The sequence below is a fragment of the Ochotona princeps genome, chromosome 1 (genome assembly GCF_030435755.1).
Source record: "Ochotona princeps isolate mOchPri1 chromosome 1, mOchPri1.hap1, whole genome shotgun sequence".
Taxonomy (NCBI): Eukaryota; Metazoa; Chordata; class Mammalia; order Lagomorpha; family Ochotonidae; genus Ochotona; species Ochotona princeps.
The window spans coordinates 7,454,666-7,482,424 of NC_080832.1; the positions used below are offsets into that span (position 1 = coordinate 7,454,666).

The 27,759-nt window shown below is 52.6% G+C and overlaps 1 protein-coding gene across 2 annotated transcripts in view; it reads right to left on the reverse strand.

Annotated features, from left to right (window-relative positions):
* Window positions 1-587: 587 nt before the first annotated feature.
* The window catches only part of TMEM181 (transmembrane protein 181), a 51,881-nt gene continuing 24,709 nt past the window's right edge, over window positions 588-27,759 (reverse strand). Inside the window, exons 5-17 of one of the 2 annotated variants that reach the window (XM_058661111.1) lie at window positions 26,795-26,916; window positions 25,473-25,583; window positions 9,725-9,805; window positions 8,512-8,611; window positions 7,955-8,085; window positions 6,887-6,978; window positions 6,179-6,236; window positions 5,477-5,579; window positions 5,035-5,086; window positions 3,262-3,344; window positions 2,237-2,326; window positions 1,576-1,642; window positions 588-1,244 (exon numbers count right to left, since the gene is read on the reverse strand). In XM_058661111.1, coding sequence (XP_058517094.1) covers window positions 1,166-1,244; window positions 1,576-1,642; window positions 2,237-2,326; window positions 3,262-3,344; window positions 5,035-5,086; window positions 5,477-5,579; window positions 6,179-6,236; window positions 6,887-6,978; window positions 7,955-8,085; window positions 8,512-8,611; window positions 9,725-9,805; window positions 25,473-25,583; window positions 26,795-26,916 — 1,169 coding nt within the window. In that variant the 3' untranslated portion in view covers window positions 588-1,165. The remainder of the gene's footprint in view (window positions 1,245-1,575; window positions 1,643-2,236; window positions 2,327-3,261; window positions 3,345-5,034; window positions 5,087-5,476; window positions 5,580-6,178; window positions 6,237-6,886; window positions 6,979-7,954; window positions 8,086-8,511; window positions 8,612-9,724; window positions 9,806-25,472; window positions 25,584-26,794; window positions 26,917-27,759) is intronic. The other variant, XM_058661060.1, reaches the window with a different exon arrangement.

Sequence of the window (27,759 nt, forward strand, 5' to 3'; positions counted from 1 at the left end):
CAGGGCTGGCGACCAGGTGGGGAGTGACTTGTCAGCGCAGAGATGTAGGTGCAGGTGCTGTGTGGAGAGTGGCACAGCCCTCCCCCAGCCAGGGCGGTTGCTGGCATCCCACACTAACACAGTGCAAGGTGACATCCACGGCACCTGGCGCAGTCACCGGAACGCCCCTGGCCCCGCCGCCTGAGGCTCAGCAGCACCAGAACCTCCTTCCCACAGCACAGGAACGTTTCCAAACACGTGGCTTCCCATCCAGAGATGATTTTCCTTAAGCCGTTTATTTTCTTTTCACTTTGTTTCCAAATGTGACACTGAAAATCTTGTTAGCAGTAAAGAATCTATAATAATTTATCAACTACTTTATTTAGCTTTTATTTAAAAAAATAAAGCTTTATGGGATTTCACAGTCAACAGTTTGCAGAAATGACTGTTTCTTGGAGTGGAAAGTTTCCCTCCTGTGGGCCACAGCCACAGGGGGGCGCACTCATTCCTGAATGCTTGTATGTGGCCACACGCCCTCCAGAGACACCGGGCAGCAGGCCCTGCCCCCGCTACGGGCACCGTGGGTTATCTGGTATTACCCTGCTGGACTCATCAGAGCGCCACAGCTCCTGCCCTGGTGGCCCCCAGGGGCCAAGGCCTGACCACCACCACTCCCCTGGTCAGTCCCCACCTGCAGGCTCCCAGACGCCTGGCTAGGGGGCGCTGGCCACTTCCCCCAGAAGGCCTGCCTGGCTCAGGCAGGCACAGAAGCAGCTGCTCTTGGAGTGAAGGGCACAGAAATCAGAATTCCCAGCTCCAGGCGAAGGCGGGAAAGAAAGGGGGAAGCTGCCAGCGGGGCGCCTGGGCCATCAGGCCCCCGGAACGTGGGAGCTGTGACTTTTTCTTGAAGGAAAGCATGTAGCTGTCTATTGAGAATGGGCGATTTCCTGTTTCAGCATTGCACACCTAGCTCATCTGAAGTCTTCGTAGGAAGGACTTGGCTGTTTAAACTTTTGTCAGTTCCCCCTCTTCCTAAATAAATGCAGCTACCCTGACAATAACCGTAACGTTAAATTTGTCCTCTGTTTTGGTCTTCTTTTGAGAATGTGTAAACAACTATGAACGAGACTTCTCGGCACATGGGTCTGGAGGGAAGCAGGTGTGGGCGGATCTGGCCGATGCCGGCTCAGTCACTGTCCGACTCCTCCTTGTACTTGGCCCGGATGGCCTGGCCGTTCTGCAGGGGCATCTCTTCATAGTCACTCCTGCCGGAAGACAGACCTTGAGCCGCCCTGGCCCGCGCTGCTCCCTCACGTGGACACCACTCTAACAATGCCCGTCACATGGCTTCCTTCCCGGAGTGCCCCTGCCCATGCCACTCCCCAGTCACAGGGCCTGGCAGCGGGCCACCAGGCAGTCAGGATGTACAGAAAGCAGCCCTGTACACCAGCCTGAGCAATGTGAGAACGGGAAACCGTGGGAGCACATGGCTCACCCCGTCAAAGCCGCAATCCCTTGCAAATCATTTTAGAGTAATAACCCGGCCGGTAACCACCAATGCCAAGCCAGGAAGTGCCTGACGCCACGGCAGCTTACCCATAGATGACGTCGTCATCCGAGTCATTCAGCATGGAGAAGGCGGGATTGTCTTTAAGCTGGGACTCTGAAAGCCAATAGAAGCAGCTTAACCTCAGGAAACGTATTAGCCTGATGATGCAGACCACTGTCATGGGGACCAGAGCGCAGAGCTGGATCCCACCCCGGGTCCTGCTCCTCCCACGTGTGTGAGCCTCAACAGTGTCCCAAGGCCTGCGTGGCTCAGGGCTCTGAAGGGTGGGCACCCGTGAGAGACAGCAGGCTCGTTCCAGGTGCCCACGTGGACAATGAAACAGCAAATGGGCCCCAGCAGGGGTGGCTCAGTCGTGCCTGCCCCCAGCAAGTCTCCCTTCCAGTTTTTTTCCTCTGCACGTTGCATGTGGCTACAGCCATCCAGCAAGGCTGCCGTGCCGCTCGCTGAGTCCCCAAGCGTGAAGGTGCTCTGAGAGCCAGAGTACCTATGATGGTCAGGGCAGCACTGGTTGGGTCCCAGCAAGTTCCCTCTGGGCGTTCTAACTAAAGCTCAGAGCTTACCCTGTACACTGCCTTGTCTCTCCTACCCAAAGAGAAATGCTGTTAGCTGCAGTGCCCAGCACGAATGGGAAACTAAAGTGCATCCTGAGCAAACAGACTGTGCGGTGCCCGAGGCGCAGGGCCTTACCATAGAGCGCATTCCTCGACGGAGAGTACACAAAGGCCAGAGTGTAGAGGTAAAAGTTCAATAAGCCGTAGAAGGACAAGAACTCTGCTGGTGGTGCCGTCAAGGAAAGGCTGAAGGTCTGCTTGCTTTCTGGCCTCCCCTCCCAACAGTCAGAGCCCCGTCTAGGTGGACCCACACGCCTGGCAGGCCGCTGTGCTGGAGGCCTGTGCAGGGCTACACTGGAGAGTGTCACTGACTTCTACCAGTGGGAGTCGGGCCCGGGAGGACAGTCCTCAGCAGCCCCCAGGGCAGGGACAGGGAGGCCACCAGCCCATGCACTAGCAGGTCTCCACACAGGAAACCAGGAGGAGTAGGCCCAGCCAGGCGTGTCTGACCTTTCTAGATTACAGACTGCCTAGTGAGAAAGGCAGTCACAAAGCATGGGAAAATCCTGCATGCTGAGAAGGCTGTGCAAAGACGAAGATTTAAAGGCTGATGTCCAAAGTGTGCCAGGCACCAAGGAATATCAACGCCGAGTGGGGACAGGGCACCTGGGAAGCGACAGCATGCGCCACTGGCCTCGGGTCCAGGGGCACATAAGGCGGCCTTGGTGTTTCAGGAGCACCTCCTCAATGCGCACACTCAGCTTGCTCCACTCGCCCGAGCCTGACAGCACGCTCACTCAGCCCCGGGGCCATAGCTCCAAATGACCCAGTGTGGACTTGGGCCTGGGCCTCCAGTGACCTGCACGTGTCCATGGTCTGGGAAGGAGAGCTGGACCAGTGGCCTGGGACTGGACCCAGGCTGCGCCACGTGGTCACCACCTCGGGGACTTGCTTGGTCCTGCCCACAGAGGAGAAGGGGCAGAGCCAGCGTCTCCCAGACCACCATGGGCCAGGCGAGCCGTTAGGAAGTGTTTCTCAGCATGGGGGGGGTGGTCCATGAGGTCCCTGGGGGCCTCTACAGTGCAGGCCACAGGGAGCTGACGGTCACCTCGTGAGCAGCACTGATGGCGGTGAGGCCAGGTGCACGGGTTAAAAGGATATAATTCTGGTAGTGAGTGGACAGTTCTGCTACAAAGTTGTCTTGTAACACCTGTGCTCCGAACCTTAGATAAAGGATGACGATGCTGAAAAACAAGGCGTGCGGAAATGAAGCAAAACTCTCCCAGGAATGGCACCCATTCCAGACAATTCTCCAGTCCCCCAGCAACGGTGTGCTCACTGGTCATTCTGCACAGAAGCCTCCATTCACACACACAGTCCCCCTGGGAGGGCCAGAGCCCCAGCCAGCTGACAGCAGAGAGCCCTGCCACCAACACAGGCAGCAGTGGTCCCCCAAGGCCTGGGGCATCTGGCACACCCACTCCCAAGGTCACCCCTTCACAGCTGTCTCCCCGCATGGGATTCACCTCCTCAAGGGTGTCTCCCCCCACGGAATTCACCTCCTCAATCAAGGCCATCTCCCCCCATGGGATTCACCTCCTCAAGGCCAACCCTATGGAGTTCACCCCTTCAAGGCTGTCTCCTTACAGAGTTACAGCTCCCCTGGGAGACTCCTCCTCAGCCACCCCCTATCCTGACCCACGTCTTACACCGTAAGGACAGAGCGCCCTGGTCAGACCCTTCCTGATGACAGAGTTGGCACTAGAGCACCGCACATCCGTTTAACTGAGTGTCACCTCCTCAGAGGGCTGACCCTCCTCAGCCCCTGTGCTGTCGCCACTGCTTCCCACCCCTCATCACTCTTCCCCCTCCCGGAGCACAAATGCAGTGACAGGGAGGCGCTGTCTGCCAGCGTGGCTGTGGGACGCACCCAGGAATCCCCGCGACGCTCCCGTGAGGCAAGGTCACAAAAGCCTAGCAACTTCCAACACAGCTTCCAGAGAGGCCACAAGGAGCAGGTACACTCCCCAGCTGAGAACTGCGTGGCGTGAGGGTGAGGGCACGTGTGTCAATGTGTGGGCATAAGGAGTGTCTCAGGGTGTGTCTGTCCGTGTGTGTGAGGGCGTGAGGACACGCATGTTACTGCAGGTCAGATCAAGATGGTGTGTCCTGAGGAGGGAGGGAGGGAGGGAGCATGCGTGTGAGAGACAGAGAGACAGAGAGAAGCCAGAGACACTGTGTGCACGTGTACAGTAGATAGTGCAGACGCTGCTGGACGCCAGGCCGAGGGTCGCAGCCGGAAGGAGAGCCCCCAGCCCCGAGGAGTCAAGCTGAGCACACACGGGGCTGGCTGGACATGGATGCCCGCAGGAGTCTCCCGGACGAGCTGCTGCCCAGACACCTGTCGGGCTCTCCGGACTCATCTGCTATCCAAGCAACCAAACACCAGCACACACCTTTTTCTTCTCCCCACTGGATTCTGATTTTAAGGAGAAAGACAAACCCTAAACAACCAAATAATTACCTGGAACTTATTCCCGGGATCGGCCTGCCCGCAGGTGACCATGGCCCACAGGCTTCCTCTGTGACCCCCAGCAGGACCGAGCCCTCTAGGCCCGGCAGCCCCCACAGGGCTCCCCAGTACCTGAGGCTCTAGCTCAAGCTTAGGGTCCAGTCCTGGGAGGAACAAAGGGTCAAGCACCCCACACCTCCATCTCACCAGACCCTAACTCCCTGACCCGAAGGACTGCCCACCACACACAGAGCAAGTGTCAGTCGGCCGGCTGGGTCACCTGCTCTGGCTAGCCTATGTCCTGGCCCTGGCCACCTACAACCCAGCCTGTGCTCTGGGCTGTCACGCACGACCAGCCCTGCCCTTGGGGTGGCCAAATAAAAATCAGCCTTTCCTTCTTTCAAGCAATGACATTTTCTTACCTAATGACCAGCACTACAAAGGTTAACGCTGTCAGAAACTTCAACCTGAGATCTGAAAAAGACAGCAGGGCTCCTATTAGTAAGTTCCCCTCCCATCTCCAGGATCTTCAAAATACAAGCAGGAATAAAGCAAAGCTTCCAGAACAAATCCCTTCATGGGACTTATGGACTTCAAGCCCCTTAGTCGCAGCCCAAGCCAGGCTGGCAGCTCCCAGAGCTCTTGCCGGGGACCAGGAAGGCTCTGCCTCAGGCCTGCAGCCAGCCCCTCTGAGCAGCCATCGGGGTCTGGGGCCTGCACCTCCATCCCCAGACCTCCTACCAAACGGCCAGGGCCATCATCTCTTTAAGCCAGCTGCAGCCTCCTGGGGCCAAAGAGCAGGTCCCCAGCTGGTGGAATGAACAGTCCCTCCCACCCTGCAGGGCAGCCCTAAGGCATGCTTACCCACGTACGGCATGTGGCGCAGCTCAGAACAGGCCCGAACAACCAGGAACAGCAGGGCTGCGACGTACACAGCCGCCCCCACCAGGAAGAATGTCTTCATGCCCTGTGGGGGGACGAGACCTGCACCTGAGTGAGGTCAGGCTGGCTGCTGCTCCCCTGTGGCCCGCCTCACCGCTCCAAGGATGGCCCTGGAACCCCACAGGCCACTCCAGGAAACAGAACTGTCCTCTCGGGCGCCCTCTGTGGACAGGGACGCCTGGCCCTAGTGTGTTGGAGGGGCTACAGCCAACCCCCTCCCAGGACACACCGCACTCCGGGCAAAGGCAGAAGCCAATGAGGTGGCAGGGCCTGCTAGCCTGCGGCCCCCGGGGTAAGGCTGGTTGCTCGCCCCACTTGTGAAGATGGAGGCTGGTGCCCAAGCTGTCTGGAAATCTTGAAAGAGCTAGAGCAGAATAGGAACACGTTCTGGGCCACACAATTCTCCTAAAAGGTGACACGTCTTGTGTCCTGGTGTTTCAACCAGAAGCCGTAGATTTGAAGTGAAAACACAGTTTTTTACATTTTGTATTACTCAAACCTTTTCCTTAAATTTGCGACCCTTGAACATCCTATGGGTCCTCCCACACAGCCACCTGCAAGCCCGCAACAGCAGGCCGGCGTGTGCGTTTACTAAGTGGCATTAAGGAGCTACACAATCCTTACCTGAAAGTTGCCCGTGTCAACACGATACTGGTACATGGGGTCATGCAACTCATTGACACTACAAAACAACACCATAAGACTGAGGGTGAACGGCTCACTTCACTTCCTATTTCACACATTTTCTCACCTGAATTTTTAAACTCTGTGCAATACTAGTAAAGGATTTTTTACCCAGGATCCTAAATCCATGAGAAACCTCAATTTCATGGTTCAGATAGCAAAGGTGCACAGCTGCCGTGCGCCTGGGCTGCAGGGTGGCCCCACGCCTCCTGCAGATGGCAACTCCGGGGCAGGATGCCGGGGACACACCTCCCTGGGGCTCAGTGCTGACTCTGAGCTGGTGGCCCAGGTGCAGGGAGTAGGGTGGCAGGGGCGTATCCCAGCCACAGGGCTCCTGTGCGGGAGCCCGGCATCTGTGGGTGGGCAGGAGCACCAACAGCCTTCCTTGGGGGTACAGGAGGCTCCACTCCACTAGGCCTCTGCCCAGCCACCTTCTAGAAGACACTAGAAAGATGAACCCTAGGAGCCGGGGAAGGACCCAGGGTAGGAGACTCAGTAACCTGGTGGGTGGCACAGCCAGGGCCTCTGGATGCCTGAAACGGGGTGCTGAATGCCACGGTCAGGCTAAGAAAGCAGGGCAGTGGGATCCGCTCTGCCAGCCTCCAGCACACCCTGCAGGCCCATAGCTTCGCCAGATGACCTACTCACGTCTGCCATATTCCCAGAGTCACAGATGCTAGCCACAGCAGCCCAACAATGAAGAATTTCGGCAGATAGAAAGTTAAGCACTTTCTTTCTCCCTAAAAAGGAAAGCAAAAGTATGAAAAGTCTAGCGAAGTGCCAATTCAGCATTGGTGGCAGACACGCGAGTCACATCTCTGTCACCACATCCATCCATCCTGTGGGAAGCCCGGGTTTTCAGGGGTCACCCCCTCTTGAAGGACTCCTCTTGGGTTGGGGGGATTCTGGTGCCGGGGTCCGTGTGGTGGATGTGGAAGACAGGAAGGTGTGAACAGCATTGTTCAATTGCAGGCAGGGCCGCAATGAACTCCCTGCTGGGCAGGGCTCCGGCAGGATGTTGCTTTGACCACCTGAATGCAGCCCGCTTCCCACTGCTGGACACTGGACTTTCCCACTGAGTTTCCTGTAACCTATCTAGGCATTGTCTGCCCCTGCGGGTTAACGTGTAGTATCTATGTGAGCTTGAAAGTTGATGTTGCTGATATTCGCTTTAGCAAAAAGGTTTTTACCAATTGCTGTCACAGCTGCCTTCATTGGCAATATACTGATCAGGGGTGTTAACTCCCCCTTTGATCCTATGCTAATCAGAGGCATAGCAGTTACCTTTGCTCAGAATCCTCTTCCCCTATTGATCTTATGCTAATCAAGGGTGCTAACCCTCCAGAGGTAGAGAAAATCCATTCTTTCCCTCTTTCTTTGATCTTTGGGTCCTGCCTCCGGACACATTCCTCCCTTAGCTGATCCAAGAGGAATGTGTTACTGATTGAGCTTGCCTTAGGTGATACAAAGGGCAGAATTATCTTTAGTAACACCCATTTAATCATGACGTAAAAAGTCTGAGCCAGAGTTTGACTGATTCTGTATAAACAAAGCGGACGGCTTTATTGCTTGGTCCACAATCATCATGGAATCCTAGTGGTCCATCTTTTTCTTTATCCTCTCTTCGCGCCTCATCCACGCACCCTTCCCGAGTTCCGAACCCCGGGCCGGAGCTGGACTCCGGCATTCTGGGGCATGCTGAGGCAGGCGGCTCACCTGGACCCGAATGCCGTGGTACACGCACAGCCAGAAGAGCAGCAGGGCACACAGGAACATGGACTGGAAGAGGTCGTCCAGCATGCCAGGGAGCCAGCTGTTCACCAGGAAGGAGAGCGGGAAGAAGGGGTCTGCAAGGCGAGGGGCCGGAGACATGAGCCCGTCCATGGCTGGCCGGTGCCCTCAGAGCCAGCTCCCCTCCCGGCTCCCTGCTCCGAGCCACAGCTCTCCTGTTCTCCAACACCCGAATGCCACCTTGCGCCCCTGCCCGGGCCACTGCGGGGCTGACAGAGAGCTGCTGGCCCGGCCCGGGAGCACACGCATGCAGGGGAGGCGGAAGGGGCCCCATGCACATTCCAGCAGTGTACACGTGCAGTGCATCCCAGTGCTAACGGCTGAGGTGGCACCAGTCTGCTCCGGCCAGGCAGGACATGGCTCTGGAGCAGCAGGAGCCTGCCTCTACCCCTGCCCCACCACCTCGCTCCCCGCACTGGCCCTTCTGGGGCCTCCCGAGACTGGGCCGCCTCCAAGGCGGACGGGAAGCGAGCCGCGCCTACCGTTGTACAGCAGCAACAGGGGCAAGAGAACGGACATCCACTTCTGCTCGATCCCCCAGTCCCGCATGGAGAACTTGCGCAGTGAGTGTGTGAACAGGCACTGCAAGGCAAGCCAGGCCCGCAGCCGCTGGGTCACAGCCTGCGCCAGCTGCGAGCCCAGGGACGCCTGGAGCAGAATGGCTGCCTCTAAAGGGGCACCAGCACAGGGCCGGGGGCGGGGGCCCAAAGCTTCTATAAGAAAGAGAAAGGCACCCCTCCACCCACACCCTGGGCCGGCGCCCACATCTGTGGCTTCTACATGCAAGGGGGAGCAGGTTGCTACCAACGGCCTCAGGTTCCCGAGAAAAACTCCAGTGGAGCAGGACTATGGCTGGACCCTAAAGCAGCTGTGGGCCCAGGGAGAAGTCTCAACTGCTTTCAAACCCTTTCATCCTTCCTCTTTTCCCTCCTTCCTTTCTTTTCGCTTTCCCAGGACACAGCAGGGAGCTGGACCGGGAAGTGGAACAGCAGGGACACAAACTGATGCCCATATGGGATGCTGGTGCTTGCAGGCAGAGGATTAGCCAACTGAGCCACCATGCCAACTCTTTTTGTAACCTGATCTAAGCCCATGACTTCTCAGCAACCTGGACTTGCTGGCCTATGGGCCACAGTCCCCAGTCTAGGTGGCCTGCTGAGACTAGGGCCTGGATGGAGGAACAGCCCTCCACCTTCAGGAACAGCAGGGATCCTGGCCAGGCTACAGAGCGGGGTCCCCACCCTCAGGACACTCAGTATGCCCACTTGGGGCTGAGACATTGAGACACCGGGGAGCACCATGCCTGCCCCCCAGTTCCGTCTCTGGACAGTGAGTCTGCAAGTCCCAAGTGTTTCCCAGGGGTCAGCCCAAGGGCTCGCCAGGGCGAGGGTGTGGTCGCACAGCTCTCAGACGCCACTCGTCCTGGTCAGCGCCGGCGGGCAGCAGCTGGCAGGGCAAAGTGCCACTCTGCAGACAGCACGAGCCACTCCCTCCTCAGCACAGATGGGGTCTCGGGCTCCCCTGGGTTCCTACAGCCAGCATTGCCCCTGGATCCCAAAGGACTCTGCCCTCACACGTGCCAGGAAGGGTTTGTGACAGCCCGCCATCCCTCTACGCTCTGCCACACGCAGACATGTGGGACACAGCAGGGCCCTGGCTCCGGTCTGCTGCAGTCTGCGTACGAGGGGCACGTACCGTGATGACAAAGGTGAGCACCACGAAGGCAAATCGGAACCAGACTTCCAGCTGGGAAAACGCGGGGTTGTAAGTCTTCCACTGCAAAGAGGAGGCATGGCAAGTGACTTGGACAGAATGCACCCAAGAAGAGACATGCCGGGTTAGTAAGAGCAGTGGGCTCCGGACGGCGCCCTTTGCATTACCCTGTCCCAGGGGCTTGGCACTTACTACATTCTGAATTTGTTTTAAATATACAAACATAAAAAGTCCTAATCACCAAGAGCTGAAAGGACTTTCAAACGAATCTTTTAATGATGCACATGCCAGAGAAATTATCCCATAACTAGAAAAACAGGTGGATGCTGGGGTCCGTGCAGTAGGGGTGGATGGCACGAAGGTGTGAAGAGAACAGCTCCCCTGCTTGGCAGGGCCCGGGAGGGGGCTTCCAGCTGTTTGGCAGGGCCCGGGGGAGCTTCCGGCTGGTTGGCAGGGCCCAGCGGATTTCTCTCTGACCACCTTGACACAGTCTCACCCCCTTTTTGCATGAACACTCAAGCACCCCACTAAGAATTCTGTAATCTATTGAGGCATTGTTTGCCCCTGTGAGATGGCTTTGGCAAGTAATGTGAGCTTGAGAGTTAATGTTATTGATAATGTCTTGGTGAGTGGGCCTTTAACTGCGCACAGGAGTACAATTAAACCCATGCCATTTCTGGATACCTTATTGCGTGCCTACCCACTGCCCTGAAATCTGGCCCAGACATATAGCATGCCTTCTGGGAAATGCCTTAATAAGAATTTTACAAACTAATGGAATTGATGGGAGTATCAGTGGAAACTGCTATGGCAAAAAATATAGTTACTGTGACCTTAAAGGTTAGCCTGTCCTTGCAACTCTTTAGAGCATAGAAGATGTAGTTGTTTTAGCCGCTTTCACAGTTTTTTTAAACTAGAGGAAATATAGGGCGATTCTATTACCATCACAGAGATATACTTTGGATTATTCTTTGATTGTTTATGAGGTTGTAGAGCCTGCAGTTGTAGGGGGATTTAATGCTTGAAACTTTTTGTCTTAGATCCTTATGTTTTTTCCTCTTTTGATGTATTTTTCCCATTAAGTAATAAATAAGTTGTGAAAATAAAATGTAGTAGGAATGTTTTATTGATCAGTAGGTAACCATCTGTGCCTCGGCCTTGGAGTTCTGGCTGTCACCTAATGGCTACTTCTGAAGAAACTGATTACAGTAACTTACAGAATTATCTTTAAGAGCACCTGGTTGACCATGAAGTAAAAATTAATTGAACATCTGTGCATGTTGCCTTAGTTCTGAAGGTAAAGATAGTAAAATCAAATGTTTATACAGAGGCTTGTCATGTGTCTGAGCAAATAAAAAGGACAGCTTCTTCTTGAGAAAAAAGCAAGGGGGCACCAAGTGACAGTGTCTGTGTCTTTCCTTATCGCCAACTCCACGCACCCTTCTCAAGCTCCGAGCTCGGCTGGAGCTGGACTCCGGCAGGTGGATTCTAAATCCATCAAAATCAACCCTGTCAAAGCAAAAAGGGAGGCAAGCAGCTAGCCCAGTAGGTAAGACATCACATCCAATGGCAGAGAGCCTGGTTCGATCCCTGGCCGACTCCTGAGCCCTGGGAGGCAAGAGAGGCTTGGATTGTGTTCCTGGCTCTGGCTTCAGCCTGAGCCCAGCCTGGCCCCCGGGGGCACTTGGGCACAGCCAGCTGCTCTCATGTTCTATCTCTGCCTCTCAAACCAACCCCCACCCCATCTCCTTGTTAGAAAAAGCACACTTTAATAACGGGGAACATGCTTTTGTATCTTTTCTTGAGACAGAGCACGCACTCCCATCTGCCAATCCATGCTCCAAATGCTGGCCAGGCTTGGGCTGGACCAGACCTCAAGCGGCAGCCAGGAGCTCAATGCAGACCTCCACGGTGGGCGGCAGGACCCAGTTAGCTGAACCATTACCTGCAGCCTTCCATGGCTTACACCACCAGGAGGCTGGAGTCAGACGCCAGCTGGGGTACCAAGAGCAGGCTGCCAAGCACAAATACTCCAGTAAAGAAGCAAAGCACCCCAACCCATGTCTTAGCCACTGGGCTAAATGCCTGCCACAGAAACAGGTTTTCAAGTGTTACCCAGAATAAGCAGCATGTAAATGGGTGAGAGGGGACGCTGAGGACGCAGGCGCCACCTGCTGACGAAAGCACAGAGGCAGTCAGGCCCCGACTGCTCTGCTGCAAGGCCAGTGAGCCCCATCACCGCAGGGCAATGAAGCACCATTGCTGAGCAACTTGCACAAACCTTTTAAAGATGAATATTGTAACACAAACTCTAGTGATCAGTAATATCACACATGAAATTAAAAAGCACAGGAGAGGCCCAACATCAAAGCCGACCAGAGGTCAGAAGACAGAACCAGCAGGAAGGCAGCTCCACGGGCCAGCGGGAAGCCTTGCCCTGCTCCAGAGAGACAAGCGGGGTCTGCAGCCAACCACCACCACAGAGCCTGCGGGGAGCGGGCCCAGAAGCCACCTGGGACACAGCGAGTCAGAGGAGACAGAGACGGCCGGCGCCCTGTGCCCTGGGCGTCTGTGGGACACTGGGGTGGCAGGCGAGGCCAGGAGGGCAGCAACAGGGGTGGCCACGGGCTTCCGGCTGAAACCCAGGGGAGCGCACCGTAATCAGATTGCTTCAACAGGAAAGCTCTTTTTTTTAAAAAAAGATTTATTTATTTTTCTTGGAAAGGCAGATTTTAAGAGAGAGAGAGAGAGAGAAGAAAGATCTTCCAACCATTGGCTCATTCCCCTGATGGCCACAACAGCCACAGCTGAGCGGATCTGAAGCCAGAACTTCTTCCGGGTCTCCCAAGTGGGGGCAGGGTCCCAAGGCCCTGGCTGTCCTCAACTGCATCCCAGGCCACAAGCAGGGAGCTGGGTGGGGTGGGCTGCCGGGACACAAATGGGCGTCCACGTGGGATACAAGTGCCACACAGCGGACAAAGTCTGCTGCACCACCGAGCTGGCACCAAGTAAAAGACCTCAAACAGAGGAGGGGGACTGGGGGCAAAGATTCAGTGAGGACGACAGCGGAGTCTGTGCCAGGATCACGCAACGCAGAAATACCCTGTGAACTGGAACTCGGCGTGGCACCTCGCAGTAGCCAGCATGGCAAACCCTACAGCACCAACAGCACCAGGGGCACAAGGACAGGGGGCCCAGAGGTGAGGGTGCTCTTCTTTGGCCCGAGACCCGGCCACCCCACCTCTGCTGTCAGCACACGTCCACGCAAGGGCTGGCACACAAGTGTTCCCAAGAGCTGCCTTTACAAAAGCTCCAAACCACCCGAAGGTCCTCAACAGCTGGACGGACGACCTCTGTTGGCAGCACCCAGCGGAATGGGACTTGGCTGTGACAGGGCCCGAGATGCAGGACACCCATGCCGTCCCCGCGCTGAGTGAGCATGCCACAGGACAGGATTCAGACACACCAGGTCCTTGCCAGCTCGGTCATAAAATCAGATGCTGGGGGCCTGGGCTGAAAGGCAGCAGCAGGACGGGGTGCTGGCTTCGACGTGAGTTGATGTACAAGCCAGGCACAGGTGGCCGCAGCAGCTGATGGCTACCAAGGTAACCGAAGGAAGGTGGAGCCTGCCTCCAAATGAACCCAGACCAGATGGCGGAATTCAGGTTGTGAAACCACCCCTGCACCAATGAGGGGCACAAGCCCATATCCCCCCATCAAATACGGGCCAAGGCAACCCCCGTTTCGGTTTCCGTGTCAAGGAGAGTTTAAAAAGGCCCCTTCCCCATCTCTTCTTCCTCTGTAGCCCTCTCCTTCACGTCTGTGTTTTGGCTGCAGACAGAAGGGAAGCCCGTGACCATGGGTCCCTGAAATCAAGGCCATCTAAATTCTTTTCATATATTCGCTGATTCATATATTCGTATATTTCCCCGGTGGCAGTTGAATCTAACATTTTGGCAAGTGACGAATCTAACAGCAGCCCACGTACAATAGACAGTGACACATCCAAGCGGTGATCGTTCCACAGTCTGACTGTCACGCCAGTCTATGGGTCCTAGAGGGATCACAGTGATACGGACAGACACGTAACACGTGCTGATGAGAACCCAACAGTCCAACAGGACCAAGTACAATACACCTCCCGCTTGCAAAATACAGAGGCTGAAGCACAGTCAAGAGGAAAAGAAGGAATTGTTACAATGGGGGTGGGGGACAGAAAATATCCTTAAAGTAACAGGAATAAAAGGTTTACTTAGGTATTTATTTTTTAAGTATCAAGGAACTGAACTCCTAAAGATATTCTGTCTTAAGATTCAGTCGCATCTGGGCAAGATGGCCGACATAGGAGGAAGACTGACAGAGCTCACAGACACAGAGGGCTAGAACGCGACAAAAGCGTAAGTGGAGCAGCATAGAACTACAGGGAGAAGAACGTGAAGTTCCCTGGACAGTGTGGAACCAAAAAAATCCACACAACTCGGAAGAGCAACCAGGGAAAAACAAAACAAAGGGCAGGGAAGACGACTTTCCGCTCCTGACCTGCTGAGTCACCTTTGAGTGCAGACACTGAAAGCTGCAGACGACCTGCAGACCGACCCGCAGACGCTGTGGCCGTGAGGACCAGCGGTGATTGGGACCCGCTGGCATTTGCTCACCCTGGTCACCAGGACCCGCCAGGACCTGCGCCAAGACCGGACACCAGGACCCTGAGTCATCGGAGCCCGCCGGCTTCCGCCCACCCTGGTCGCCAAGCCCTGCCGGGACCTGCACCAGCTGCAGCCTCCAGGTTCCATCCGCCTACACCCGCCGGGACCAGCAACGGACGCAGTAGCCGGGAGACGCATCCGCGGCGAGGGTTCCCACCAGAGGAAGAGGCAGACTGCAAGAACCTGAGGTTTGAGTGAGTTGGGAGGGGACAGTGGTGGGTTGGAGGCTTCGGAAGTTAGCCCCCCAGGGGCATGCACAGAGCCTGAACACAATTGGTGCTCGTCTCCCCGCCCCTCCCCCCCCCCAAGACTCCAGCGTCTAGAGACACCGGGAGAGTGCCTTGAAACTGCCAAAACTGTGTCTGGGAGAAAGGCAAAAGGCACACTGAATACTCCCCCGTGCCTTTGCGGTCTGGCACTCAGCTGGGCGGTGCTATCCCACAAGAACCCAAGCACACCTCTGGGCTGGGCAGTCCCGTGCTAGCGCTGGGCGGTCGGTCCCCTGCAAGCGCTGGGGTGGGCGGGCCTGCGCAGGAGGCGCTTCCAGAGAGCACCTGGAACACCCCACGCCCTATAGTCCCGTGCTTGGGAGACGAACCAGGAGAGCACTGCGGACCCGCGTGCAGGAGGCGTTCCCAGAGAGCACCTGGAACCTCCACGCCCTGCAGTCCCTGGCACTGGGGACACACCGAGAAAGCACCTAGAATCCTCTGAGCCCTGTGATCCCGCGCACAGGGGGCGCGCACAGAGAGTGCCTTCACTCCCCCACGCCCTGTGGTAGCATACCTGTAGGGGACGAGCTGAGAGTGCGCTTTGAATCCGCTGGGCCCTGGGAGTGGCGCCCTGAGGTCCAGTGTTCTGGAGACGCACCAAAAGTGCCTTGAAAATTCCCACACCCTGCTACTCCACGCCTGCAGACTCCGATCTCTACAGGATAGTGCTTGGAGACCCCTCAGCACACTGGTGCCTAGGTCTCTCAAAAAAGAAACACTAACACAATGGGAAGAAATACCAGAAAAGGTAATGATCCAGATGAGAGTGCCAACACACTACCAATAAAGGATCAAAAGCCAATGTCTATTTCGGAGAAGCGAGATGAAGACATAGAAGATCTACCAGACAAGGAATTCAAAAAAATAATGTTAAAATATGTCAGAGACAATGAGAAGAATTGGGAGGACTTCAAGGAATTCAAGAACCACATAGCCTCAGAAATACAACAAACGAAAAGTAAAATCCTTGACTTAGAGCACAAAATTGAGAGCCTAACCAACAGAACAAATACAGCAGAAGAGAGGATCTCTGAAACGGAAGACACACAAAACGAACATACCCAGTTCATTAAACAGCTGGAGACAAGTCTGAACAAAGCCAATAAGACCATACAAGAAATGAAAGACAACCTCAGAAAATCAAATATTAGGATTATTGGCCTTCCTGAAGGAGCGGAAAAAGAGTCAGGAATGCAAATGGTGCTCGACGAAATTATACAGGAAAACTTTCAAAACACTTGGAACATGAACCCAGCCCAAATCCAGGACGGTCAGAGGACGCCCAGCAGCTATGACCCAAAGTGATCTTCACCCAGACATATGGTGCTCAAGTTCCACTCCAACGAAGACAAAGAAAGAATCCTAAGACAGGTACGAAGCAGAGAAAAGATCACATACCGGGGAAAACCAATCAGGATCACTGCTGACTTCTCTGAAGAGACCTTACAAGCAAGAAGAGAATGGACAAAGATCTTCCAAATCCTGAATCAGAACAACTGTCAACCAAGAATATTGTACCCAGCAAAGATCTCATTCGTATTTGAGAACGAAATCAAATACTTTCACAGCAAAGAGAAATTAGAAGACTATGCCAGCACAAAACCAGCTCTACAAAATCTCCTTAGAAATGCACTAAATCCAGAAAAAAAGGAGGTGAATCATAAGCAAAGATGGCAAACAGGAAGATCTCCCCACTAAAGTCCACACAAGAAAGGGCAATTACACAGATATCAACACCCACAAGAACAAGTATGGCAGGGCAAAATCACAACCTCTCAATTTTAACTCAACACAAATGGCCTGAACTCACCAATCAAAAGGCATAGATTAACAGAATGGATTATCAAACAGCACCCAACTATCTGTTGCCTACTAGAGACACATCTAACCAGAAGAGATTCGAAGAAGCTGAAAGTGAAAGGTTGGAAACAGATATTTCATGCCAATGGACGAGAAAAAAAGGCTGGGGTAGCTGTCTTAATTTCAGATGATGTGGACTTCAATGTGACACACATCAAAAAGGACAGGGAAGGACATTATATATTGGTGAAGGGACTGATCCATCAGGAAGTAATTACCATTGTGAACATATATGCACCAAATTCAAACGCACCTAGCTACGTGAAGCAATTACTCACGGACTTAAGGGGAGACATAGATATGCACACAATAATAGTGGGTGATCTTAACACCCCACTAACAACAATAGACAGATCAACAAAACAAAAACTCAACAAAGAAACAACAGAGCTCATACAAACAATAGAACAACTGGACTTGGTTGACATTTATAGAATTTTTTACCCTAAGGCCACAGATTATACATTTTTTTCAGCAGTGCATGGCACCTTCTCCAGGATCGACCACATGATAGGACACAAAGCAAACCTAAATAACTTAAAAAAGATAGGAATCATACCATGTACCCTCTCAGACCACCACGGAATGAAGCTGGAAATCAGCAATTCAAAATGCCCCAGGAAATACAGAAACTCTTGGAGGCTGAACAATATGCTATTAAATGAACAATGGATCAGCGAAGAAATTAAAGATGAGATCAAAAAATTTATGGAAACCAATGAAAGCTCTGACACAACATTCCAAAATTTGTGGGACACTGCCAAAGCAGTGCTACGGGGTAAACTCATCGCAATTGGAGCTCATGTCAAGGCCCAAGAGAGGCGCCAAATACAGGAACTAAACACACACCTCCAGGAATTGGAAAAACAACAGCAGAAGAGCCCCACACACAATAGGAAACAAGAAATCATCAAAACAAGGGAGGAAATCAACCAGATAGAAATAAAAAAAACCATACACAAAATCAACGAAACAAAAAGCTGGTTTTTTGAGAAGATAAACAAGATAGACACCCCACTGGCCCGACTGACAAAGAAAAAACAAGAGAAGGCAAGAATTAACAGCATCAAAGATGAAAAAGGCAACATAACAACAGACACCGCATCCATTAAGGCCATAATTAGAAATTACTACAAAGCACTGTACTCCAACAAATCAGAAGATCACCAAGAAATGGAAAAGTTCTTAGACTTCTACCACCTGCCAAAACTTAGCCCAGAGGCAACAAACGACCTGAGCAAACCCATAACTGAAGTAGAGATCGAATCAGTGATTAAAGACCTCCCAACAAAGAAAAGCCCAGGCCCAGACGGCTTCACTCCAGAATTCTACAAAACATTCCGAACAGAACTGACCCCAATCCTCTACAAACTCTTCAAAACAATAGAAAAAGAGGCAACCCTTCCAAACTCATTCTATGAAGCCAACATTACCTTAATCCCAAAACCAGACAGAGATCTAACAGAGAAGGAAAACTACAGACCTATCTCTTTGATGAACATTGATGCTAAGATTCTCAACAAAATCCTAGCCAACAGAATTCAAAAACACATCAGACAGATCGTTCATCCAGATCAAGTAGGATTCATCCCTGGAATGCAGGGATGGTTCAACATTCGCAAATCCATAAATGTGATACACCACATCCAAAAACTGAAAAACAAGAATCACATGATAGTATCAATCGATGCAGAAAAAGCTTTCGACAAAATCCAACACCACTTCCTACTAAAAACCCTAACCAAGGTAGGCATAGATGGAAAAATCCACAACATAATTAAAGCCATATATGAAAAACCCAACGCCAGCATCATACTGAATGGAGAAAAGCTGGAACCCTTCCCACTGAGATCTGGAACAAGACAGGGATGTCCACTTTCTCCACTACTATTCAACATAGTCCTAGAGGTACTCGCTGAGGCCATAAGACAAGAAAAAGAAATCAGAGGAATCCAAATGGGAAACGAAGAAGTCAAACTCTCACTATATGCAGATGATATGATTCTTTATGTAGAAGAGCCAAGAGACTCAATACAGAGACTGCTAGAACTTGTACGAGAGTTTGGTAGAGTGGCAGGGTACAAAATTAATGAACAAAAATCAACAGCCATAGTGTATGCGAACAGCCCCAAGATGGAAAAAGACTTAACCAGCAAGATACCATTCAAAATAACAGAGAAAAGTATGAAATATCTGGGAATAAATCTAACCAAAAATGTAGGAGACTTATTTGAAGAAAACTACAAACTACTTCAAAAAGAAATTAAACAAGACCTCAAAAGATGGAGTAACATCCCATGCTCCTGGATAGGTAAAATCAATATCATTAAAATGTCTATACTGCCAAAAGCAATAGATACATTCAACGCAATCCCAATCAAATTGCCCAAAACATTCTTCATGGAACTGGAAACAATGATCCAAAGGTTCATCTGGAAGCACAAAAAACCACGGATAGCTAGAACCATCCTGAAGAACAGGAAGTTAGCAAGGGGAATCACAGTTCCGGACCTCTGGACATACTATAGGGCAGTGGTTATCAAAACAGCGTGGTACTGGCACAAAGATAGAGAGGAAGATCAATGGAGCAGAATAGAAACACCAGAAGGAAACCCACACAGATACAGCCAAATAATCTTTGACAAAAAGACAAACGACAATCCAGGCAAATGGGAAGGTCTGTTCAATAAATGCTGTTGTGACAACTGGTTAATAGCCTGCAGAAACAAAAAAATAGATCCACATCTCTCATCATACACTAAGATCAGATCTAAATGGATAACAGATCTAAACCTACATCCAGAAACCTTCAAACTTTTGGAAGAAAATGTTGGAAACACACTGCAACACTTAGGGGTAGGCCCTCACTTCCTAAAAAAGACTCCAAATGCAGTAGAAATCAAGACCAAAATAAACAATTGGGACCTCATCAAACTAAGAAGCTTCTGTACAGCTAGAGAAACAATCAACAAAGTAAAAAGGCAACCCACAGAATGGGAGAAGATCTTCGCACACGACATAGGTGATAGAGGGCTGATCTCCAGAATATACAAAAAGCTACAAAACAACCAAAATGTCAAAACAAACAAGCCACTCAACAAATGGGCACGGGAAATGGGCAAACACTTCACAAAGGAACAAACCCAAATGGCAAATAAACATATGAAAAAATGCTCAAGTTCCCTGGCAATAAGGGAAATCCAAATTAAAACATCAATGAGGTACCACCTAACGCCAGTAAGACTGGCCCACATGAATAAAAGCACCAACAACACTTGTTGGCGAGGTTGCGGGGAAAAGGGATCCCTACTCCACTGCTGGTGGGGCTGCAGGCTGGTACAGCCTCTATGGAAATCAGTATGGAGAATATTCAAACAACTCAAATTCAACATACCGTATGATCCAGCAATAGCACTCCTAGGAATATATCCAGAACACTTGTTTTATGAGAAACCAACATGCACTCCTATGCTCATAGCAGCACAATCAGTAATTGCAAAAACATGGAAGCAACCAAAATGCCCATCAACAGAGGATTGGATAAGAAAGCTATGGTTCATCTACTCCATGGAATACTACTCAGCTATTAAAAAAACAAAATGCAGTTCTTTGTGGCCAAATGGGCCAAACTGGAAACCATAATGCTAAGGGAAATGAGCCAATCCCAAAAGGTTAAATACCACATGTTTGCCTTAATTTAAGATGATATGATGTTATGTATAACATGTTATGTTATGAATGTTATATGTTGTGTATAAACTAAAATTGAAGTATAGGTGAGGTGGTCACAGAAGGTGGCTGGGAACTCGCATTTATCTTTAACATATTGGTTACTCATTACTATGTCAATTAATTCCATAATGATGTAAATCTTTGCTGATGGTATGTTGGAGCTTTCAATTGACTGGGATGATACTCTGCTGGCTCTGTCTTCAGACCAGAGAGGGTATACCTAAGAAGCCGTTGAACTTGACTGGACAATAAGATGCTGGACTCTATGTTTGGTATACGCTTGCAATGGGGGAATCTCAACTGAACTTGAACTGTGGTTATGCAACAAGGTGGAGGAATCCACCATGGTGGGAGGGTTTGGGGAGGGGTGGGGAGAACCCAAGTATCTATGTAACTGTGTCACATAATACAATGTAATTAATGAAGTTAAATAATAAATAATTAAAAAAAAAAAGATTCAGTCAGAGTTGGGGCCCGGCAGCGTGGCCTAGTGGCTAAAGTCCTCGCCTTGAACACCCCGGGATCCCATATGGGCACCGGTTCTAATCCCGGCAGCTCCACTTCCCATCCAGCTCCCTGCCTGTGGCCTGGGAAAGCAGTTGAGGACGGCCCAAAGCTTTGGGACCCTGCACCCGCGTGGGAGACCCGGAACAGGTTCCTGGTTCCCAGCATCGGATCGGCGCAGCACCAACCGTTGCGGCTCACTTGGGGAGTGAATCATCGGATGGAAGATCTTCCTCTCTGTCTCTCCTCTCTGTATATCCGGCTTTCCAATAATAATAAAATCTTTAAAAAAAAAAATTCAGTCAGAGCAACAGAAAACAATTGTCTCTCATGCTGAAAGCCATCCCTAGAAAACAATGCTTTAGCCAATAAAGTCACCTAAAGCCACAGTGAACATCTTAATTGTGAACTCTGAGTTAAAAGGAGGCAGGGGAAGGATGGGCAGTGGGAGAGAGAAGGCAGTTGGGCAGCCCCCACACCATGCCGCATGGCACGGCAAGCCGGGCTGCCCCCCACACCACACCTGGCACGGCACGGCACGGCAAGCCGGGCTGCCCCCCACACCACACCTGGCATGGCACGGCAAGCCGGGCTGCCCCCACGCCACGCCCCGCACAGTACAGCAGTTGCATGAGTTTACCGCTCGCCATGTGGTGTTGCTTCTCCCTGCTCCACAGTGCCCAGTCCTTCTGGAGTCAGACCCCACTTCCACTCAAGCAGCAGCAAGCAGAGTCTCACGTGGGTGGGAGGCCGGGCTGAGCAGGCTGTGCGTGGGGGCCTGAGGGCTGTTTCCGTGAACTGCACTAAGAGGGGCATGCATGGCCCCAGGCCGCCCCCCCACCCACACACTGGCCTACCAGCCACACATGGTCCAGTGGGTGGGGCCCGAAGGCAGGGAGGTTGCAGGGGACAGTGTCCGAGCCAGTGAGGCACAGGGGCCTATGTATGTACCCACCTGTGGATATTTCAAGATTCATCAGAATCAGGTTTTGGGATTTTTGAAGTTAAAAGTCAAATAAGTAAAAGGCAATAGATGGGCCCGGTGGTGTGACCTAGCGGCTGGAGTCCTCGCCTTGAACACGCCAGGATCCCATGTGGGCGCCGGTTCTGATCCCGGCAGCTCCACTTCCCATCCAGCTCCCTGCTTGTGGCCTGGGAAAGCATTGAGGATGGCCCAATGCATTGGGACTGTGCAACCGTGTGGGAGATTCAGAAGAGGTTCCTGGTTCCTGGCTTCGGATCGGCGCAGCACCGGCCGTTGTAGCTCACTTGGGGAGTGAATCATCGGACGGAGGATCTTCCTCTCTGTCTCTCCTCCTCTCTGTATATCTGACTTTATAATAATAAAAAAAAATCTTTAAAAAAAAAAAAGGCAATAGAGTAAAAATGCCAGAAACTGCTGAGGTTTCGGCCATTTCCTTTGACACTGGAAGAGCTGCTGCCCCACATGCCAAGGTCCCTCGGGCACCACAAAGCCTTATCTGTCCTTCCAGAGCTGGGCAGTTCCACCAGAACGAGCATCCCCACCGCCTCCGGTCAACAGGCTGGCGTGTGGCCCGAGCCTGTCCAAGCACCTGCTGACTGCACACATGCCACAGATGCCAGACCTGGGCAGATGAGAATCTGTGAGCGCTGTGGGAAACACCACCAGTACGATGCCTACAGAAGCAGAGAACAGATGTTCTCGCCCCTTCCTGGGGCACCCTGAGAACACACCAGGAACACACAGGGGGCTGGAGGAGGCAGGCAGCCACTGCAGGAGACCCGAGCAGCATTGACTCGATGCCTGGCACGTGACGTGCCACAGCCCGGAGCCCCAGGGCACAACTGGAAAGATGTCCCAGAGAGGCAGCACGGAGCAGGACAGCTTCCAGGGGCCACTGCAGGGATTCCCACAGGAAGCCAGAGAGGTCCTGGGGGAGCTCGCAGACTCCACCTGGGAGGTTCTCACGGGACTCCAGTGGGCCGGCATCCTGACCTCAGAGCTTGCTTCTACTCCTTACACATTTCCCAGCCCTGCCACAGTGTTACCGTAGTACAAACAGACCGTTAGCACCTCCCAGAGTTACACATCTCAATCAGTGAACCAAATGTTCCCGACATACACCTTCAGAGAACAAAAAGGGATTAAAAAAAAAGCATGGCAGCCAAAGCCACCACCAGCAGGTGTCTGTCCTACCCGAGGCCAATGGTGGCGGGCAGGGGAAGGCGGCCATATGGCTCCAGCCTTCTCACAAAGGGGGCCGAGACACTGGGCCAGAACACCACACCCAAATGTAAAAGCCAAAGGTTCTCCCAAGCAGAGCTAATAAAGGACCAGAAAGTCCCAGGAATCGGCTCTGCCACGAATCCACAAAGGACTCGGCTGGAAAAACAAGAACCATCCAAAGAGAGGTGTCCAAAGAGAGGCGTGTGGGTGCCCCTGCGGCACCCCGACGTGCCCCATCTCTGCAGTGCACTGAGATCTCATGAGAAGAAAACCCTGCCTGTGTCACGTGTCCGACGTGCACAGCTCAAGTCACAAGCTGCACACATCTGGGCAAGCGTGTTCTGATCAACACACACCACCCCCACACAAGGGAGGTCCTGCCCTTTATGCCACACTGAGTCACCAACCTACCCAAGAGTGACACCGTCCTGATGTTTTGCCAGCTTTGGTAGTTACACAAGTAAGATACACCCCATTTCACTGTTGGCTTACTCCACCCCACATTAGGTTTGTGAACTGTGCGTGGAGCTGGACAGCCCATCCTTACGTGCAGTGCTCGTCACGGACATGTCCTGGGCTTTCATACCCATCCTGCCCCTAGGGCAGCCTGCAGAGGGGCCGATCACGGCTGGTGCACCTGTCAGCAGGCAGGGCAGGTGGGCCAAACCTGCGCGTGCCCTTTCCCATCCCAGCCTTCCCGCAGGCGTGCCGCATACGCCCAGACCTTAAGACACGTCCGTTGAGTACACCGTGCTTGCACCACTCCAGACTGCAACAACTTTCTTTGTTTTAAACATTAATATAAAGAGAGATTTGACCTATTTCATAGATAATGATTCTGAGAATTGAACAACTTTTAAAAGACAAAAAAGCAAACAAACATGCTAGAGATCTACATGTGGATGTTAGTGGTAACCACAATTTGGCAAAACCCTTATCTCTGCAATGTCTCGCAGTCAATGGCTGAGAGACGCATGAGTTCTGCAGCCTTAACTTCCCAGTGCGAGAACTGTAACAAGCAGCGCCCAGCACTCCTGGCTGTGCTCCCTGGTGTCTGCCTGAAGGAGTTAAAAACGAGAGCCTGCACACGGATGCCGAAGGCAGCCTCGCTCACAAACACTGGCCAGGCCTTGGCGCCAACCTAGATGCGCTGCAGTAGGGGAGGGCCGGGGTGCATCCATGGGGGAGCACCGTGCTGAACTGCCACGCCGAGAAGAGTGCCGAGGAGCCTGGACACTAGAGGAAAACGGTGGCAAAGGTCGTGTGCTATTTGACTCCAACCCGAGGACATTCTGGAAAAGCCAAGACCACAGAGACAGACAGACCACAGTTCAAGGGGAACGGCCCAGCAGGAGGCAGGGCTCAGGACAGTGGGATACTGAACCGTGCTGTGACGGTGACTCAGACCACGCCTGGCCAAACCCACAGATCTGCCCCCTCAAGAGAGCAGGGAGGACCCAAGTACCCCAGCCGCAGCCCAGGCAGCCACTCCACAGCGGGAGGAGGCGACGGTGAGCAGGGGGTTGCACGCATGGGGGGCCAGGATGTACATGCGAAGCCCTCACCCTCCTTTAAATTTTGCTGTGAACCTAAAAGCACTCTTCAAAAATTACAATTAAAGCCTAAAATACCCAGAATGCTGCGGGAAGGCTACAATATGGTCCACATTGCATGGACACTAGCCTCTAGACAGTTCTGTGAGATGTACAAGAAGCTCTCCACAGGGGTCACTTTAGCCTTGGGTGGTGGCCACCACGCCCACCAGTGGTTGTCTGAGCACCGTGACAGGAGGAGAGAACACACACAGCTTGTGGGCACGTGTTTGATTTCATTCACAGGAATGTCCAGAGCTGGCAAACCCCAAAGACAAAATGCTGAGTGGTAACTGCCAGGGGCTATGTGGCAGAGGACAGGAAATGACAAGCAGTGGGTGTATTTCAGAAGCGGTGACAATGGTTTGGAGTCAGACCGCTCTATTGGTCACACATCTTGTTGAACCCATGGAGCCCCAAACTTGGGAAGGGCTTGTTCTATGGTGTAAGGGTGGCAATTCAATGAAGCTAGCATTTCACGTGACATGCCCAACTCCATGAAGAGCTATTCCACACGTAAGATGTGGCTGCAAGTGCCACACCAGGGATTCAAATCCCCTGCACCTGTGCAATCCCAGTCACTGGGCCGACTACGTTGACCCCAGTGAGCAGAAAGGACAAGGCACAAGAATGGACCATGCAATCCGGTCAGGGACCATGCAAACCAGTCAAGGTCCTGCCCTCGCTCTCAGGGACTGCAGAAGGTGGTCCTGAGCCAGGACGGAGGGATCCCTTCACAAAGGCTTTCCCGCTGCGGGAGCTGCTCCTCCACGTACTCAGGAAATGTGTCCCTCCCATGTTTCCAGAAGCCTGCTGCCCAGTGCACACGCATGGCCTGGGGCGGGGCATACTCACCGTGAAGTGGATCTCCTTGACGGGCAGCTTGAGGTGCTCAAAGCTCACGGTCACCGTGTACTTCGTGTAGTTTAGGTAGCCCAGATGAGCCACGATCATCTCTGTGCATTTCTGCAGGGACACAGGAAGGCCTGTGTCTCCCCTGGCGGGCACACCTCAACCCCAGGGGAGCAGGACTTGACAAAAGCCCACATAACCAAGACCAGCCAGGAGAGAACCAAGTGGACATCTTGGGAAACACACTAGATGACTTAAAGCAACTGGAACATTTCCAATTCAGATGACTAGGAAATACTGTGTCACCTGCATCAAAAGGTTAACCATGCAAGAAAGCCAAACCTGACATTTCAACAAAAACCACAAGGCACAGTGGTAGTGTAAGCTAATCCCCTCTGAGCCTGTCCTGCCGGCACCACCTCTGCGACCCCCAGGAGGACACTCAGTGTTGATGACACAGTTCTCTCTCTCCCCGGTAAGCCTGCCCCACTGCTGGCCACATGAGGCCACCCCACCGCCAGACACGTGAGGTCACAGCACTACCTGGATGTGTCCACTCAGCTGCCTGTCCCTGACCCCTTTCACTCCCAGGGAAAGTGTCAGGTGTGCTGGGGAGCCCCCGAGCAGAGCCTGGGCTGTGATCCCTGCACCTCACTCAGCACAGCCGCAGGCACCGGCGTGGACCCTCACCAAAGGCCTGCACCCCTTCATGTCAGCTTGTGGGCAGCTGGTGCGCATAACTGATGCTCTGCACGGAGACAGCGGCTGCCCTGGCTCTGACGCCTGGCTCCCAAGCCTCTCATCCAATGCACTGCCCATTCTGGAGGCTCCTTGGGTGCATCTCACAAGGCCCCCTAACCATGGCAGGGATCTGACATGACTCTTTGCAACATGAAAATGTAGTGGGCAGTGAGGGCCCTTTTCCATGTGAAGCGTCAGGTCTCCTGTCCCAAAGCCGCACCGCACCTAACGCAGATGCTCAGGCAGGGCCACTGAGCCCACGGGTGGGGGATGCTGCCTCTCACCAGATCCAAGCGCCCAGCACAGCCCTGGGGCAGGGAATGGCCACTGATGGGGCACACCCTCCTCCAGCAGCCATAGGCTCTCCATGTCTGTCTGTGGCCGCACCAGGCCGTGAGTCAGCTAGACGGCCACTACAGCTCACATGAGTGCACACTCCTATGTGGGCATGTGGGAGCTGGTGACAATGTCAAACTGCATCAGAGTGCAAACCTGGATGACTGCACTGAGGAACACCCGCCCAGCTGCAGGCCGTGACCGCCCACGTGGCCCTGCAGTCCTCACGCAGCCGCCACAACACTCACCCCTGCACAGGTGAGCGTCCTCGTCCGATTGTGGACTTTGTTATGAATGTACATCATGGTTCCATCCTGAGCGACACCATCCACCTTCACGGTTAAGGGAAAGCTCGTCTGGATAGAGGTTTCTACAAAACAGAGACACAGGGTCCAAGATGGCGCCAGGAGCTGACATGGAGCCGGGAGCACCTATGGGGCCCGCAGAGCGTCTCCCTCGGCCCGGCTGCATCTCAGGGACCCTGAATATCCCACCAGCATCCTGTCACTCAGAGCTGACACTGAGATCAACATTTAAGAACCATTGGCTTTACTTAATAAAATGGTGTTTCAAGGCTAATACAATCATATTTATCTTTTCCTACATAAATTTTAATGGATCAAAACAGAAAAAGATTTCTTATTTTTTCTGGTTATATAATTTGTCATATTTCTGATTTAATTCTCATTAAAGAAAATCAGTGACGCAGCTGGTAAAACACCACTTGTGAGGTGTGGATGAGATCTAGCTCCCTGCTAAGGTGCCTGGCAGAGGACGGCCCAAGTGCTTGGGTCCCTGCGCCCACATGGGGGACCCAGAAGAAGCTCCTGGCTCCTGGCCTGGCCTCGTCCCGGTGATTAAAGCCAAATGGGGAGTGAGCAAGGTATCTCTCTCTCTCTGTTTCTTCCTCTCTTTGTGTAACTCCTTCAAATAAATAATAATCAGAGAGCAAAAAACATAAAGAAAGGGTTAAATGAGTATACTTTCCCAGAGAGACCTAACTATAATTAACTTTTTTTGATCCTGTCTTTACACCACTCCTAGACATACAAACAGACAGTGGTATAAATTTGTTTCTGCTTTTCAGGTTATGAAAAGTGAATAATTATTTTGTGGTATCAACTCTTTAACTTCATTTGCTGTGGTCACTGGGTTCTGTCCGCATTTCCCTGGATCACAGGACTGAAAAGACCACTTGGGTGGCCATCTCCGT